General features: G+C 36.6%; 1 protein-coding gene and 1 long non-coding RNA gene across 5 annotated transcripts in view; both read left to right on the top strand.

The window, feature by feature from the left end:
- RGS18 (regulator of G protein signaling 18) overlaps positions 1 to 15,851 on the top strand; it is a 57,348-nt gene extending 41,497 nt beyond the window's left edge. For 2 of the 4 annotated variants that reach the window (XM_023549180.2, XM_023549181.2), the window contains exon 6: positions 6,276 to 15,850. In XM_023549180.2, the coding sequence (XP_023404948.1) occupies positions 6,276 to 6,533 (258 nt within the window). In that variant the 3' untranslated portion in view covers positions 6,534 to 15,850. Of the gene's footprint in view, positions 1 to 6,275 lie in introns of all 4 variants that reach the window. The other 2 variants (XM_023549178.2, XM_003410834.4) reach the window with 2 other exon arrangements.
- LOC111750918 (uncharacterized) overlaps positions 1 to 19,613 on the top strand; it is a 463,388-nt gene that overhangs the window by 300,577 nt on the left and 143,198 nt on the right. The window lies entirely within an intron of this gene.

The following is a 19,613-nucleotide window of genomic DNA, read 5'->3' as shown; positions in this document are numbered from 1 at the left end:
CAAGCTTTTTTCTACATATATAAATGAATAAAAATACCATCCTTATTGATTTCTTAAAATGATTAAAGATACTATCTTTAATGTAATTCAGTGTAGATTAAAACTATCTGCCTATCTGGCCTTCAACAAAGGCCCGAGTCCATTAAATGGGGGAAAACCAGTCTTTTTAAAAAATGGTGCTGGCAAAGCTGGATGACCATCTGTAAAAAAAATGAAACAGGATCCATACCTCACACCATACACAAAACTAATTCAAAGAGGATCAAATATCTAAATATAAAACTAAAAACTATAAAGGTCTTAGAAGGAAAAATAGGGTCAATGCTGGAGGTCCTAATAAAAGGCATAAATAGGATACCAACCATAACTAACAATACACAAATACCAGATGATAAGCTAGACAACTGGGATCTTCTAAAAATTAAATACTTATGCTCATCAAAAGATTTCAACAAAAGAGTAAAAAAAAACCTACAGGCTAGGAAAAAAAATTTGGCTATGACATATCTGCAAAGGCCTAATCTCTAAAATCTATAGGAAAATCCAACACCTCTACAACTAAAAGACAAATAATCCAATTTAAAAAATAGGCAAGGGGTGTGAGGAGACACTTCATCAAAGAAGACATTCAGGCAGTTAACAGACACATGAGGAAAAGTTCGTGATTGTTAGCCATTAGAGAAATGTAAATCAAAACTACAATGAGATATCATCTCACCCTGACATTGCTGACACGAATCAAACAAAACAAAAAAATAAATAAATAAATGTTGCAGAGGCTTCGAGGACACTGGAACTCTTACACACTGCTGGTGGGAATGCAGAATGGTACAACCATTTTCAAAAGTGTTATGGTGCTTCCTAAAAAAGCTGGATAAAGAAATACATTGTGATTCAACAATGCCACTCCCAGGAATATATCCTAGAGAAATAACAGCTATCACATGAATAGACATATGCACACCCATATTCATTGCAGCATTATTCACAATAGCAAAAAGATGGAAACAATCTAAGTGCCCATCAACAGATGAACAGATAAACTATTATGGTACATGCACACAGTGGAATACTACACAAAGATAAAGAACAATGATAAATGCAAAACGTCTCACAGCATGGATGAATCTGGAGCGCATTATGCTGAGCGAAATAAGTCAATCACAAAAGGACAAATACTAAATGAGACCACTATTATAAAAACTCATGGAAAGGTTTACACACAGAAACAATCTTTGATGGTTATGAGGGAGAGGAGGTGTGGGGAGGGCAAAACACTAACTAGACAATAGATAAGTGGTAACTTTGGTGAAGGGTAAGATAGTACACGACACTGGGAAAGTCTGCATGACTCGGACAAGGCAAAGTCACAGAAGCTTCATAGACACATCCAACTCCCTGAGAGACTGAATTACTGGGCTGAAGGCTGGGGACCATGGCTTTGGGGGACACTTAGCTCAATTGGCATAACAAAATTTGTAAAGAAAATATTCCACATCCTACTTTAGTAAGTTATGTCTAAGGTCTTAAAAGTTTGTCAGTGGCCATCTGAGATACTCCACTGGTCTCACCCCATCTAGAGCAAGAGTGAATGAAGAAAACCAAAGACACAAGGGAAAGATTAGTCTAAAAGACTAATGGCCCCAAACTACCACAACCTCAACCAGACTGAATCCAGCACAAATAAATAGATGGTGCCTAGCTACTACCACTGACTGCTCTGACAGGGATCACAATAGAGCGTCCCAGATAGAGCTGGAGAAAAAAGTAGAAAAAAATTCAAACTCACAAAAAAGGACCAGACTTACTGGTCTGGGAGAGACTAGAGAAACCCCTGGAAACCCTTTTAACTCAGTACTGAGTTCTCTCCTCAGGTTCACCCTTCAGCCAAAGATTAGACAAGCCCATAAAAGAAACAATAATACATGTAGTTCAACCATGAATATGAGATTAAATGGGCACAACAGCCCAGGGACAAGGACAAGAAGGCAGGAGGGGACAGAAAAGCTGGTAATGGGGAACCTAAGATTGAGAAGGGGAAAGTGTTGACATGTCACCAGCTTGGCAACCAATGCCCAAAAACAGTATGCTTATTAATTGTGTAATAAGAAGCGATTCTTCTCTATAAACCATCATGTAAAATATAATTAAAAATAAATAAATAAAAGTAAACTGCCAATCAAAATACTAGTATTTAAAAGCTCCTAATAGGTGTTCCCCCCATGCATTTCTCAGTTTGTCCAGGAAAACTGGAAATTGTCAAAAGTGAAATGGAAAGCATAAACGCTGATATTTGAGGCATTAGTGAGCTGAAATGGACTGGTATTGGGCATTTTGAATCAGACAGTAATGTAGTATACTATGCCTGGAATGACAACTTGAAGAGAAATGGTGTTGCATTGATTGTCAAAACAAACATTTCACTATCTATCCTGAAGTGGAACACAGTCAGTGATAGGATAATATCCATATGCATACAAGGAAGACCAGTTAATATGACTATTATTCAAATTTATGCACCAACCACTGAGGTCAAAGCTGAAGAAATTGAAGATTTTTACCAACTTCTGCAGTCTGAAATTGATCGAACATGCAATCGGGGTGCATTGATAATTATTGGTAATTGAAATGCAAAAGTTGGAAACAAAGAAGAAGCATCTGTAGTTGGAAAATATGGCCTTGGTGATAGAAACGAAGCAGGAGATTGCATGATAGAATTTTGCAAGACCAACAACTTTTTCATTGCAAATACCTTTTTTTAAACAACACAAATCATGACTATACAAGTAGACCTTACCAGATGGAATACACAGGAATCAAATTGACCACATCTGGAAAGAGACAACGGAAAAGCTCAATATCATCAGTGAGAACAAGGGCAGAGGCCAACTGGGAAAGAGACCATCAGTTGCTCATATGCAAGTTCAAGTTGAAACTGAAGAAAGTTAGAACACGTTCATGAGAGCCAAGGTATAACCTTGAGTATATTCAACCTGAATTTAGAGACCATCTCAAGAATAGGCTTGACATGTTGAACTCTAATGACTGAAGACTAGACAAGTTATGAAATGACATCAAGGACATCATACATGAAGAAAGTAAGAGGTCATTAAAAAGAAAGGAAAGACAAATAAGACCAAAATTGATGTCAGAAGAGACTCTGAAACTTGCTTTTGAACTTTGAGTAGCTAAAGCAAAAGGAAGAAATGATGACGTAAAAGAGCTGAACAGAAGATTTCAAAGGGTGGCTCTAGAAGACAAACTAAAGTATCATAATGACATCTGCAAAGACCTGGAGGTAGGAAACCAAAAGAGAAGAACATGCTCAGCATTACTCAAGCTCAAAGAACTGAAGAAAAAATTCATGCCCTGAATTGCAATACTGATGGATTCTACGGGAAAATATTAAACGATGCAGGAAGCATCAAAAGCAAATGGAAGGAATACACAGAGCCACTGCACCAGAACTCAGGGACATTCAACCATTTCAGGAGGTAGCATTTGATCAGGAACTAATGGTACTGAAGGAAGAAGTCCAATCTGCACCAAAGGCATTGGCGAAAAACAAGTCTCCAGGAATTGACAGAATACAAATTGAGATGTTTCAACAAAAGGATGCAGCACTGGGAGTGCTCACTCATCTATGCCAAGAAATTTGGAAGACAGCTACCTGGCCATCCAAATGGAAGAGACCCATATTTTGCCTATTCCCAAGAAAGGTGATCCAACTGAATGTGGAAATTATCAAACAATATAATGAATATAACATGCAAATAAAATTTTGCTGAAAATCATTCAAAAGTGGCTGCAGCACTACATTGACAGGGAACTGCCAGAAGTTCAAGTTGGGTTCAGAAAAGGACATAGAACCAGGGATATCGTTGCTGATGTCAGATGGGTTCTGGTGGAAAGCAGAGAACACCAGAAAGATGTTTATCTGTGTTTTATTGACTATGCAAAGGCATTAAACTGTGTGAGTCCTAACACATTACAGATAACACAGAGAAGACTGAGAATTCCAGAACAATTGATTGTGCTCATGAGGAAACTACACAGATCGAAAGGCAATTGTTTGAACAGAACAACGGGATACTGCGTGGTTTAAAGTCAGGAAAGATGTGTGTCAGGGTTATATCCTTTCATCATACTTATTCAGTTTGTACGCTAAGAAAATCCAAGAAGCCTGACTATATAAAAAAAAAAAAAATGTGGCATCAGGATTGGAGGGAGACTCACTAACAACGTGCATTATGCAAATGACACAACCTTGCTTGCTGAAAGTGAAGAGGACTTGAAGCACTTACTGATGAAGATCAAAGACTACGGACTTCAGTATGGATTACACGTAGACATAAAGAAAACAAAAATCCTCACAACTGGACCAATAAGTAATATCATGATAAAAGGAGAAGTGATTGAAGTTGTCAAAGATTTCATATTACTCGGATTCACAATCAACACCCATAGAAGTAGCAGTTGAGAAATTAAAAGACGTATTGCATTGGGCAAATTTGCTGCAAAAAACTTCTTTCAAGTGTTAAAAAGCAAAAATGTCTTCTTGAGGACTAAGGTGTGCCTGACCCAAGCCATGGTTTTTTCAATCGCATCATATGCATAAGAAAGCTGACGATGACTAAGGAAGAAAGAAGAAAAATTGGTGCCTTTGAATTATGGTATTGGCAAAGAATACTATGGATTGTCAAAAGAATGAACAAATCTGTCTTGGAAGAAGTACGGCCAGAATGCCCTTAGAAGCGAGGATGGCAAAACTACATCTCACATACTTCGGATATGTTATCAGGGGGGATCAGTTCGTGGAGAAGGACATCATGCTTGGTAGGGGGCCAGTGAAAAAGAGATGGATTGACACAGTGAGTGCAACAACGGGCTCAAGCGTAACAATGATGTGAGGACGGCATAGGCCAGGCAGTGTTTTGTTCTTTTGTACATGGGTCACTGTGAGTTGGAACCTACTCAATGGCACCTAACTACAACAATAGATGTTTAATAAATACCCACGGCGGTGTAGTCGATTCTGACTCATAGTGAGCCTATATGTGTGGGTTATGAGATCAATAAATAGTGGCTCCTTATTGAGGTGGTGGAACTTGTAATCTGTCACTGTTAGGAGTTCTGTTTGACTATAAATTAGCACTGCCCATCAGGTAGCATTGTCTATGTGAATATTGTTCACACCAAATGAGATATTTTCCATTTCAGGGTTTCAATCTGTTTTGTGTTTCAATGTGTTATTCTGTCTTCCCAAGGCAAATGTTATACACAGGTAAACAAGGTAGATAGTTGTACACTGCTACCCACAAGGGAAAAGGAAGATCCCCTACGTGAAAACTCACCACCATCAGGCCAAAAACAGTGCTTCGATGTAAGGCATTAAAGGATTTTATATCTTTATGAGAATATTAGTAACTTAACACACGTTTGCTTGTAGAAAAGTATCATAACACAATGAAAAGAGCACTGAGTTAAAACAAAAGCCTCATGCTGAAATTCCAAGTATGCCCCAGAGTCTCTGTGAAGTTCAATTTCCCAATTTTTAAATGAGTCGGTTGAAGGTGATAATCTCTATGACAGTTTTTCATTATGTTGCTTTTATTATTGTTGTTTAGGTGTCATTGTGTGGATTTCAACTCATGACAACCCCCTGTGACAGAATGGAATTGTCCCAGAGGGTTTCCTAGGTTGTAATCTTTATGGAAGCAGATCTCCAGATCTTTCTCATGATGAGCCACTGGGTGAGCTCCAACTGCCAAACTTTTGGTTAGCAGTCAAGCACTTAACCAAAGCTCCTTCTTTTCATTATAATATTCCATTATTCTAAATTAGATAGTGAGAAGGACTATGAGCATGGGGAGGGAAAAATCAGGCCAAATGGCAGTGCATAGTCAATTAGTGATCCTCAGACCCATAAAAAGGAGCCCCAGTGATACGATGATTAAGTTCTCGGCTGCTAACAAAAAGGTGAGTGGTTTCAACCCATCAGTCGCCCCACTATAGAAAGACCTGGCAATCTGCTTTTGTAAAGATTACAGCCTTAGAAACCTATGGGGCAGTTCTACTCTGTCCTTTTGGGTCACTGTGAGTTGGAATCAACTGGACAGCACACCACAACAAGACCCATAACAGAAAAAGAACCGAAACACAATAATTCCACTTCCAACATTGTACTGGTCCTGTTTTGATGATTTCTCAAAGGTGTTTACTTAAGTAGACTAACTATAATTAAAGTTTTTTTTTTTTTTTTTATCATCATTCAGGTTAATCTTGATTTCCACACTAAAGAAATCACTGCAAAGAGCATCACCCAACCCACCCTTCAAAGTTTTGATGTTGCTCAAAGCAGAGTATATCAGCTTATGGAACAAGATAGTTACACACGTTTTCTGAAATCTGACATGTATTTAGACTTGACAGAAGGAAGACCCCAGAGACCAACAAATCTTCGAAGACGATCACGCTCATTTACCTACAATGAATTTCAAGATGTAAAGTCAGATGTTGCCATTTGGTTATAAAAACAAAAAAACTTAATTTCACTCATTTTGATTGCAAACTCTTAAATCGGCCTCTAAAATATAGAATGTTTATGTTAATGAATGTGTACATCCTTTCAAATAAAATTCATTACGTAAAAGTACTTTAAAAATGTAAACCATAAATATTTATACTAACAGTACATACAGTACCTGCTGATATATTCTGCAAAACTTTTCATTTGAACTCACTCAAATCGGAATCAGAAAAACTCATGACATTGACTAAAAGGCGGTAAAGAAATAATGTTTTATAAGTTAAATAAAGGTTAAGCTTTTGCAAAATTTTCAAGTTTGACCAAATATCTAGCTTGAATTTTTTTCTATAAGTAAACAAAATAATCGTTAGATATATATATTTTTTAGACAGCATTTGCCACAAGGATGAAGACTCTCAGTCATAACCCAGCACCACCCAGTGCCACCATAGAGAATGTAAATATGCTCCAGTTCTTACAATGGGAGAATATGAACATTTGTTCCTTCGTTACTACTCTGGCTCAAGAATAAAAATCTATTACCACTAGTTTTTTTTTTTTTTTTTTTTTTATAAGTCACCAACAGGAACTTTGGGAGAAGTCACATTCATTTCCAGCTAACTCCCAGTTAAACATGACCCAGGCTGATGAATGAGAATGGCACCTACATTTGGGCTTATTGCTAAGTGAGCATAGACTTACACAGTTGTATGTAGCATGCTTTTGCTGGTCTCAAAGACATGACCAGATTATACATAGCTCCAGGTTGAGACTGAATGGGGCATCTTCTCGCCTGCACTTGCTACTAAAATAGGGGGCCAGTCAGTGGTTTGAGTGATGACCAAGGAAGTTTACCCCAGAAGTCACCTGGCTTCAGTTTGGATTTTTAGAGTTGGGGTAGAAGTTAGAAATGAGATGATACAAAGAAGCGAGAAGACCGCGGCCCTGAAGACTCAGGTATATGCCACATGGCTCATATTCAAAAAGTGTTCCTCTATTGGTATGTCCTTCCAAGTCTTGGTGAGTCTTTTAATATCATGTTATTCAAATAATAATTGTATTAGTACATATATAAATGTATCTGTTTTAGGTAAATATTTAATTACAGGTATGTGTTGCATGGTCTATAAATGTCTGTATTTAAAGATGGTATACATTTGACTTTGGCAAATGCCATTTTATTTGAACTGTAAAATATAAAAACTTTAGATCAACCATAGCAATAAACATCTGAATTTCTTCATTTATATAGTTAATGTTCTTTTTACTACTAAATTATTTTACTGATTATTAATTATCTTTCCTGATATCAAATTAAACATGGACATATTTTCTTGTTTCAGAATGATATTGTGATGTTGTTGTTGGGTGCTGTCAAGTCCATTCCAACTTATAACTACCCTATAGGATATAGTAGAACTGCCCCAAAGGGTTTGCTAGGCTGTAGTCTTTAAAGAGTAGGAGATCTGGTGGCTCTGTGGTTAAAGCACTGGACTGCTAACCCAAAAGTCTGCGGTTGCAACTCGTTTGTTCTTCTGTGGGAGAAGGATGTGGCAGCCTGCTTCCATAAAGATTACAGCCTTGGAAATCCTGCGCATTCTACTCTGTCCTATAGAGTCGCTACGAGTCAGAATTGACTCAACTTCAACAGGTTTAGGTTTTGTTGGGGGGGTAATCTTTACAGGACCAAATCTCTAGATTTTTTTCTCCCACTGAGCTGCTGGTGGGTTGGAACTGATGACCTTTCAGTTAGCACCCAGTGTTAATCATTGCACCCCCAGGGCTCCTTGATATTGGCACAGAAAGCATTGAGACATTGCATCATCGACTTTAATGCTAAATCAATTTTCCAATTCTGTTGTGAATGAGAAACAAAATATTGTGCATGTCAAAGATCAACTAAGAAAGTGATTTTTAATTTTTGTTTGGCTAATTAATAGCTCCTTTTCCTGTAGTAGTCTCTCCAGAAATATCATGGACTCATCAGAAAAAGCATGAGTTGATTTTAAAAATATTGCTCTAGAACTACAAATATGTTATTTAGCTTCACCACTCGTGATATAGTTCACAAGTACCCGATCTCTTGTTTATATTATAAAATATCCAATGAGAGCTTTCAAAAAGTTACTAGCGGATTTTGATGATATTAATGCCTGACTTCAAGGATCTTGTAATCTGTGGGATGATAAGGTAGAAAAATACAGAAAACAAATTTAAAAAATAAACAAATGACTTAAACCAAAACCCAAACCCCTTACTATCTAGCGGATCCCAACTCATAGCAACCCTATGGGACAGAGTAGAAGTACCCCATAGGGTTTCCAAGGCTGTAATCTTTTCACCAGTGGGCTGATAACATCTTTCTCCCATGGAGCAGCTGGTTGGTTGGAACCACCGACCTTGCGATTAGCAACAAAGTGCTTCACCACTGTACCACCTGGGCTCCATAAGTCACATAAGTAAAAGTGCACAGACAACACTGAATGCAAAAGGAATGGCATTGGTGGTTTGAGAAGTCAATGCCTGGCTTCATAACTGGATATCTGATCCTTAGAAATTCATATACATGTTAAGGAGCCCTATATTCCATATTTCTAAAAATAAGGGCTCAGGATTTATAATTTCTAATGCTCCACAATCAATAGCCGTGGAAGCAGCAGTCAAGAAATCAAAAGATGCATTACATTGGGTAAATCTGCTGCAAAGGACCCCTTTAAAGTGTTGAAGAGCAAAGATGTCACCTTGAAGGCTAAGGTGCGCCTGACCCAAGCCATGGTATTTTCAATAGCATCATATGCATGTGAAAGCTGGACAATGAATAAGGAAGATGAAGAAGAATTGATGCCTTTGAATTGTGGTATTGGCGAAGAATATTAAATATACCATGGACTGCCAAAAGAATGAACAAATCTGTCTTAGAAGAAGTACAACAAGAATGCTCCTTAGAAGCAAGGACAGAGGGACTGTGTCTCACATACTTAGGACATGTTGTCCAGTCCCTGGAGGAGGACATCATGCTTGGCAGAGTACAGGGTCAGTGGAAAAGAGGAAGACCCTCAATGAGATGGATTGACATAGTGGCTGCAATAATGAGTTCAAGCATAACAAGGATTGTAAGGATGGCTCAGGATCGGGCAGTGTTTCGTTCTGTTGTGCGTAGGGTCGCTATGAGTCGGAACCGACTTGACGGTACCTAACAACAACAACGCTTTTTATGGTCTCTGCTCTCCATGTTTCTAAGTAGATTGCCTGATATTCTTCAAAGCAGTTCTTAATTAATGCTGAAGGAAGGAAAAGAGCCAAATAAGTATGGCTAAAAATTAATATGGGATATTGACCTAAGAACAGGAAATAATTTTACAGAAAACTTAGAAATACATGAAAGGGAAGAAGTCAGAGGAAACAAAGTTTGTTTATTTTCTTTCTGACTAGTCAAATGTATGGTAACATTATATCTTTAAAGTATTGGACAATAAATACAGTTGTTTGTTTTAGGTAATTTGGAATGTCTTGAAGCATATTTCAGCAAAAATTAAAGGCTTTAAAATGTGTCATACTGTATTTGAATCCTGGCTCTGCTGCTTTCCAGGTATAGTATCTCAGAAAAGTTACCTAAATATTCCGAAGTTTAACTTTTCATTTACATTAATGGCATAAAAATTCGCTGTGTTCTTATGATGATATAAAAGGATACATTATAGAAAAATGAAAATTATAATAATCTGAACTACAATCTCTAATATCACATCGTAGTTTTTTAAAAAGTACCATATAGTAGATGTAGCAAAGAGAGACCTGGCACTCAGCTCCTGGCTCTTCTTGCTCGGTGGTAATGAGGTCCCTCTCCTCTCTGGTCACGTTTGTCTTTTATATCTCAAAAGAGATTAACTCAAGATATGACCTAATCCTGTAGATTGTGTCCTGCTGCATTATCATAACTGCTTCCAATCCTGTCTCATTAACATCATAGAGGTTAGGATTTACAACACGTAGGATTTTTTTTTTTTTTTTTAATTGCATCAGATCACAAAATGAAGGACAATCACACAATACTGGGGATCATGGCCTAGCAAAGTTGACACACGTTTCTGAGGGACCCAGTTCAATCCATAACAGTACCTAATTAAAGACTTCCAGATTTTTGGAAGCACTTAGTTGTTTAATGATATGTGTCAAAATAAAATTGCATGTTAACTTTTATTTTTTTTTTAATTGACTTTTAGAAATCCTTCGTTGTAAAATCCTAAATTTAAATAGCTCTGTTTTTGCTTTTATACTGAAGATATACGTTACATAGTAAGTTCCTGGGTTATGAATGTCCACCTTACAGAAAACTTGTAATTGCCCTTTAATGTTAGGTAAATTTGCCCTCACTTTGAAATGACTGAACCGACTCATAACAAACCCTTCATCACAATCACCTTCACTTGCTGCGTGTGCAGTGTGAAAAAGCTTCAAGCCTTTTCCTTCACTGAAGTAAGATTAAATAAGAACCATATGCACCTGGTCCCACTTAGCTACAAATTCAGCTTAAAGATGTGTTCAGGAATGGATCCCATGCATAACCTGGGGCCTACCTGTATATTAAATGAGTTAATACCTTAAATTTCTTTTTTAAATAGAAGCTACCTTAATTTTTTAGATTTTTGGCTAAATAATTGTTTTATGATTTAATTGTAGCTGCTGATTTATGCTTTTGTTTTATAAAAAGCCTCATTGCTTCCTTGTAATATTTTATTACGCTGCATATACCCATACATAAAAGAAGTACCTAGTACCATATTTTTATGTAAATAATGTGCACCTTCTACATTTGTTTGACAAGGGTGCTCTCCCCTTCCAGGTATTTTTGTAAGTGCACTATGCCATTTTTTTTTTTTCTTTTACACCAACATGTAAAAAAAACTGGCATAGCGGCATTTATGGAAATACCTTCTAGAAGGAGGGCCTTGTTCACAAACAAACATAGAAGATATACATTATTTGTGTAAAATGATATTTGCTTGCTTTCAAGATTCTAATACATCTATAAAATAAATTCTGCTTGACTAATACCAGTCAAAATTAATATTATAAAAAATGTGAATGTATACTGAAGTTTGAAATTGCAGGTCTTCATCAAAGAGTCTAATTTTTCCCTTTCATGTTATATGGCTGAGTCTTTGGCAAAGATATAAAATGGATTATTTGCTCAACTCTTTTCAAAGGGTAAGTGATGATCCAAGCCAAACTTGACATTAGTGAGAGAAAAAAAAAGTTTAAGTATCAAATATAAAACCACAATAGTACATTTGCAAATGAATATATTCTTAAAAAAAAAACCCCAAAACTCTAATTATGCTACATAAAACAAGGGTGCATAAGAAATCACTGACAAACAATAAACCAGACAGAAGGAAATTTAGACTTCGACAGAAATACCAAGGGAGAATCTTCTGGGAGAAGCAGAGAATTAATTCCTATGTAACTTCCTCAAACAGAAAAGAATTTTGTATATGTCTTAATACATTGTATGTAACTGGCATCTTAGCCTTTACTTAACCATTATTGAACCTGGTTTTATGTTTTGTTTTATGCCCTTCAAGTCAACAAACTTGACAGTTTTACTACTTAGTATATTATGATTCTTTCTTCTACTTCTTTGAAAACTGAAATCCTGAAAAGAATCAATGGGACCTTTCTTTTATTTTGCAATCAGTTAACTAGCCTCTGTTCATACTAATGTGATTTTATAGACTTGGTTATTTTATCTCTGTTTTCATCTTTCTAAACTAAATAATAATTTATTGAGATTCTTCTAAAATCTATAACCTCTCTCTTTAGAGGTTTGTTCTCTTTAAGTCTGGCCTACAAAAGAAATAAAAACAATTTCTGAGTACAAGTATAAACAACAATACTTCTGTTTTTGATTCCGTACATAATGTAACTTTCAAAAACACTTTAATATGAAAATTGAATCAGGATGTTTAGATAAAGGAAGTAAAGCCCATGTAATGTGATTTCAGACTTTTGAAAATAAGATACAATGTGAATTTAAAATAAACGGTGTATGGGAAGCCCAAATTTTCCCTCATTCTTCTTTAGTGTACAAGACAGCAGTGCGACTGGGCACCATAAGATTGCATTGGTGAATTTTAGAAAGAAGTTGAGATTTTATGAATAGAAAATACACAAACTCACAACTTTATTTCTCTCATACATCATCAAAGCTTTTTTTGAAGTACACGGATAAAGTAGATAATAGTTTATTTCTCATAGCATGCAAAAAAGCACATTTTTTTTGTTTCTGGATGTTTAATGTATTTTTGTTGCTTGTAATATGTGACTATATTATTGGAAATAAAAATGGAAGATTTTCAGATATTTACAGAATTTAAATGTCTTTGTCTCAGGATGTGTTCTTCAATTTCAAGCACCCTGAGGAAAATGTCAAATATGCCAGTACATGATATGAAAAACACCCTCATTTACTGAAAATTTTGAGAGCTTTTCTGCTATATTCCAATATTTTAAATATTGGTATTTCATTTCAATTCTAAGCAATATAAAATATTTTAGATTTTTGTTTTCTTATATTAGAGGATCCATGACTTGGAATGCTAAAGCCTTCTTTTGAACTTTAACAATATAGACCAAGAAATATATTTTGAAAGAGATTTTCCTAAGCAGATTTATTCTACAATTTAATTTCTTTCAATGGTATAAAAGTCAGTGTAAAGGTATATAAAAGTTAATTTGCATGAAGCATGCACATGGAATGTGAAAATAATATATGAAATATTCATAATTCAAGCTTTAAAAACCAACCTCAGGGCTAAAAAAGCAATTATTATAGGAAATGGCTCAACAATTACAACAAACTTTCTCTTTGATGATGCCAGCTAATATATACTCTCCATTCTGAAGTAGATGAAGAGACAGTCCTGTTTTATAATCATGAACTTGAAGAATTAGTGATCCTTTGTATTTCCTCCTTAATATATTCGTCAGCTTTAGAAAATATTCATCAATTTTAAGTGCTTCAACCACTAATACAGTTCTCTACACAATCTTATTTGTCAACCAATTCAAAGTCAATTTTATATTTTTACTGATTATACACCTCTCCAAACTTCCATTAGTGTTTCTTAACCATGGCAACTAACGCACATTTCTTTATTGGCTAGCTCCCATGTTTACCTATTTGAACAGTATTGGAATTGCATTCTCATTCACGATAGTGTGGCCAACATCTGTTGCTTCTTTACCTTAGAATAAAATTATAAAAGAGTTACAGAATTACAGTCTTTCCCAGGGTCTCTCAACTGATTTCTATCTTGTTCTCTTCAAATCAGAGCAACAAACAATATCCTGTGTTTCTTAACAAAGAAGTCAGATTTTCTTGAATCCTATTGAGCATGCTGAATCTTGGGTTGGTGCAAATGGTTAATACACTTGGCCACTAATCAAAAAGTTGGAAGTTTGAATCCACCCGGGGGCTCCTCAGAAGAAAGTCCTGGCAATCTACTTCCAAAAAGTCAGCCATTGAAAAGCTTATGGAGCACAGTTCTATTTTAACACATGTGTGGCTGCCATGAGTCAGAAGGGATTGCACAACAGCTGCTTACTGAGTATATATATGTGTACACTCACATATTGGAGCCCTGCTGATGCAAAAATTAAGCACTCAGCTGCTAGCCAAAAGCTGACAATTCTAACACACTGAGTGGCTTTGCAGGAGAAAGGCCTGGGAATCAGATCCTCTAAAGATTACAGCCTCTTTGGAAGTTCTACTTTGTCACATGGGGTTGTATGAGCAGAAAATTGACTCAGTACCTAATAACGGCATAGATACAGATATAGACATAGACAGATAAATATATATAGAGAGATAGATACACACACATATACCCACACACCATTTAAGATATGGTGTATGGGTATACAGCTGCTAACCAGAAGTCATCAGTTTGAATCCACCAGGCGCTCCTTGGAAACTCTACGGGACAGTTCTACTCTGTCCTATAGGTCGAAATTGACTCCACTGCAATGGGCCTGGGTTTTTTGGGGGGTATGTATCATTTCTTCTGGTAGGCAGAATTCTAAGATGACCCCCAAGATTCTCTCCTGTAGCACACACTTTGTGTAACCACCTAACCTTGAATATAAGGTAGAACCTGTGTGTATGACAGGCTAGTCACTCCTATGAATAAGTTATTAAATAAATAAATAAACCCATTGCCTTTGAGTCAAATTCGACTCATAGCAACCCTATTGGACAGAGTAGAACTGCCCTGCAGGGTTTTGAAGGAGTGGCTGGTGATTTGGACTGTCGGCCTTTTGATTAGCAGCCAAGCTCTTAACCACTGAACCATATGGCTAATTGTGATGGGATAGTCACTCCAATAATTATGTTGTGATTACATAAGTCTCAGTTTTAATTGAGTGGGGAGGTATTCTAAGTCACAGAAACTTACTCCTACTGGCTTGGAAGAAGACCATGTTTGAACCACCTAAGGGGGCCATGTGGCAAGGAAATCTGGTGGTTCCTAGTAGTTAAGAGCAGTCCCTGGCCAACAGTTAAGAAAGCAGGACCTCAGTCAGACAGCCACAAGGAAATGAATTTTACCAGGACCTGGAGACTCAGGTGAAAATTTCAGCCCAGGCCAACGTCTCGATTTTAGACTGATGATACACTGAGCAGAGAACCCAGTAAAGCCCTACCCAGAACGCTGACCCACGGAAACTGTGAGATAATTAATGAGAATTTTGCTAAGCTGCTAAATTTGTGGTAATTCATTATATAGCAATAGAAAACCAAGAAATTTCTATAAGTTTCCAAACATTTTATGTGTACCTCTCTCATGATATTTATGTTATTGCCATGTGCTATTAATCTATCTCTTGAACACTTATTGAAATACTAATATACATTATGCACATATAATAAGTGCTGAGGATACACTGATGGGTAAATTAGATATGATTGACTGCTCCTTTTTAAAATGTTGCACTCCAAATTGATCAAATACATCAAATGGCTTCAGACCAGTGCAAAGTTCAGTGGGACCATTGATCTGAATATAAACTTTGAGGCAGACAAAAGTGGCAATAGATTTTTTGGCTATTTATTCAATGTTAGGTCATTTATTCCCATAGAGAAAATTATTTTTGCAATGACATTTTTAGAGAAGGAGATTTGTTTCATTTTTCACAGTGTTACTTCAAAGCAGCACAAAGATATAAAAAAAAGCACTTTAAGCCTTTTGAAGGAAGCACATTTTCTAAATACAAAGGAGAGTTGCTATTAACAAAAGGGATTTTAATGACCTTATTCACGGAAGCATCCTTCACCAAATAGATTGCCATACTGCCTTTTTTTTTTTTTTTACTGCCTTATTTAAGAACAAAGTTAATTTTTAGTTATTTTATCAGATATATCTTCCTCCAGGTTTTAAACACGCTAACAATGATTAGCACTAGAAATGAATAATATAGTATTTTTACGAAAACAACACACACCTTCAGCTTTTGTTTACTGGTTGTGCCCTCCCCCAAGGTATTTTTGTAAGAGCACTATGCTAATTTTTTTTTTTTTCTACAGCAACAGGAGGAAGAGAATTGGCATACTGGCACTTTTGAGGATACCTCCTGGGGAGAGGGCATGGCCAGCAAACAAATGCAGAAGGCACATGTCATTTGCATAAAAATAATGTAAATGACATAATTTTAAAAACATCATTTTTACCTTCGTTTCCACGGGTGGTAGGCTCATAGTTGATTGTAGTCTCCTAATTTCAAGTAGCATAGTAAATCAAAATACAACCTATATTTGATCAGATTTAGAATTACACAAGGCAGATGCCAGACTGGAGTGCTGTCTAACTTAATAACAACATTTACAGAAAACATTTTATCGTTGCTTTACCACCTATTCCCATAGATCTCTAAAAGAGACAGTTGTTAATTTGAAATTCAAATTTCCAATTGCCTTCTGCCATAATTATGAACACTAGTAGACAAAACTCTTGTGTTTTGTTGCAATTCAAGATAAAAAAAAGACTAAAACCAAATCTTTCTAAATTATGCAACGAAACATGACCATGACTTGATTTGAAAAAGTATGTAGATAAGACACTTGTCACTCATACACACACCTATCTGGCTTTAGCTTGAAGCAGAATAAATAGCTATGAGAAGCTTAAGACGGTGATACGGAGTCAGTCTAAACTGGACAGCATTTGGTATTTCTAGAAATTCTACCACCATTGTGATTTGTACAATGAGGCATACTAAAAATTATTTTGTAAGCAGCTTGTGTAACAGTTCTGAACTATTCTTTAACATACATTAAAATCATTAACATTTTAAAGAATGACCTCTAAAAATGTATACACAAAAGAAAACAAAAGTTAGTTTAGAAAGCAAATCTCTCTCATGTGATGATTTGTTTTCTCTAGCCTTTTTCAATATTTTCCTTCTCTATCTTGTAAACAAAATTGTTCCCAGCCCACTAAAACCAAATAAATAAATAAATAAAACCAGAAAACAAACAAACCCGTTGCCGTTGAGTTCATTCCAACCCATAGCGACCCTATAGGACAGAGTAGAACTTCCCCATATGGTTTCCAAGGAGTGCCTGGCAGATTTGAACTGCCAATCTTTTGGTTAGCAACAGTAACTCTTTCCAATACGCCACCAGCTCTCTAGGAGACACTTAACACAAGAGGCTGGGTGGAGGAGAAAGGAAAAGGGGGAGAAGAACAAATTCATTCTTCCAAACTCCTCCAAAATCTACTAGCCTGTCAAAAAACATCATTCCTTTGCTGCCTGGTGGATTCCGACTCCTAGGGACCCTATAGGCAGAGAAGAACTGCCCACAGGGATAACAAAGCTGTCCTCTTTACAGTGCAGTCGTTAAGAGCTCAGACTGCTAACCAGAGGGTCAGGAGTTCAGATCTACCAGCCTGCCCTTGGGAACCCTATGGGGCAGTTCTACTCTATCCTACAGGTTAGCTATGGATCAGGATTCACTCAAAGGCAGCAGGCAAAGGTACTCAAAGGTAGTCTTCACAGAAGCAAACGGCCACATCTTTCTCCTGAGGAGTGGCTGGTGAGTTCCAACCACCAATCTTTGGTTAGTAGCTGAATACTAAGCCATGGTGCCGCCAGGCTCCTTTCAAAAAGCATCATATGTAAAAAAAAAAAAAAGAAAAAATGTGTTTATAAATAATGTTTATAATAATCATAGTAGTAATATCCTAGCAGCCATTATTCTAACTATTTACTTGACTGTCTTTCCATGAAATCTATGAGTTTCTTCAGGACATAGACAAAGACTGGCAAAATATTTAAAAAGTGTGGTAATATCACCAGTAAAAAACTAACAGTGGCTTAAAAAACTTTATTTTTCTTACATGATAAGAAAGCCATGACCATTCTTTTCAGTCTACAAATATTCGTTCATGACACTCTTTGAGTATTCTCATCTCTTTTCTTTTGTAGACATATTCAACATCTCTCCAGATTTTGTTGTCGTTGTTGTTGTTAGGTGCCATTGAGACAGTTCCAACTCAGAATGAAACATTGCCCGATTTTGCGCCATCTTCACAATCATTGCCATGCTTAAGCCCATTGTTGCAGTCACTATGCCAGTCCATCTCATTGAGGGTCTTTTTCTTTTTGCTGACCCTCTACTTTACCAAGCATGATATCCTTGTCCACAGACTGATCCCTCTTGACAACATGTCCAAAGTTTGTGAGACAAAGGATTGCCATCTTCACTTCTGAGGAGCATTCTGGTTGTACCTCTTCCAAGACAGGTTTTTTAGATCTTTTGGCAGTCCGTGGTACATTCAATATTCTTCACCAACATCACAATTCAAAGGTGTTGATTCTTTTTCAGTTTTCTTTATTGATTGTTCAGCTTTCACATGCATAAAAAAAAAAAAATTTTTTTTTTTTTTGCATAAGAGGTGATTAAAAACACCATGGCTTAGGTCAGGAACACCTTAGTTTTCAAGGTGACATCTTTACTTTTCAATACTTCAAAAGGTCTCTTGCAGCAGATTTGCCCAAAGCAATACATCTTTTGATTTCTTGACTGCTGCTTCCATGAGTGTTGATTGTAGATCGAAGTAAAATGAAATCCTTGGCAACCTCAATCTTTTCCACGTTTATCACGATGTTTTTATTGGTCTAGTTGTGAGGATTTTTGTTTTCTTTATGTTGAGGTGTAATCCATACTGAAGGCTGTGGTCTTTGATCTTCATCAGTAAATGCTTCAAGTCCTCTTCACTTTCAACAAGCAAGGTTGTGTTATCTGCATAACACAGGTTATTAATGAGTCTTCCGCCAGTCCTGATGCCCCGTTCTTCATATAGCCCAGCTTCTCAGATTATTTTCTTAGTATACAGATTGAATAGGTATGGTGAAAGCATACAACCCTGATGCACACCTTCCCTGACTTTAAATCACACACACAGTATCCCCTTGTTCTGTTTGAACAACTACCTTTTGATCTATGTACAGGTTCCTCATGAGCACACTTAAGTGTTCTGGAATTCCCATTCTTCACAATGTTATCCATAATTCACTATGATCCACACTGTTTAATGCAATAAACAAAGTTGTTGTTGTTAGGTGCCGTCAGATTGGTTCCAATTCATAACTACCCTATGTACAACAGAAGAAAACACTGTCCGGTCTTGCATCATCCTCACAATCATTGCTTTGCTTGAGCCAGTTGTTCCAGCCACTGTGTCAGTCCATCTTGTTGAGAGTCTTCCTCTTTTTGCTGACCCTCTACTTTGCCAAGCATGATGTCCTTCTCCAGGGGCTGGTCCCTCCTGATAACATGTCCAAAGTACGTGAGACAAAGTCTTGCCATCCTTGCTTCTAAGGAGCATTCTGGTTGTACTTCTTCCAAGACAGATTTGTTCATCCTTTTGGCAGTCCATGGTATATTCAGTATTCTTTGCCAACACCACAATTCAAAGGCATCAGTTCTTCTTCAGTGTTCCTTATTCATTGTCTGGCTTTCACACGCATATGAAGCAATTGAAAACAGTTTGGCTTGGGTCAGGTCACCTCAGTTCTTAAAGTG

The sequence above is a fragment of the Loxodonta africana genome, chromosome 25, assembly GCF_030014295.1.
Source record: "Loxodonta africana isolate mLoxAfr1 chromosome 25, mLoxAfr1.hap2, whole genome shotgun sequence".
Classification (NCBI taxonomy): domain Eukaryota; kingdom Metazoa; phylum Chordata; class Mammalia; order Proboscidea; family Elephantidae; genus Loxodonta; species Loxodonta africana.
The sequence above is the reverse complement of the archived record's forward strand: the minus strand, read 5'-3'. Positions and strand labels throughout refer to the sequence as shown.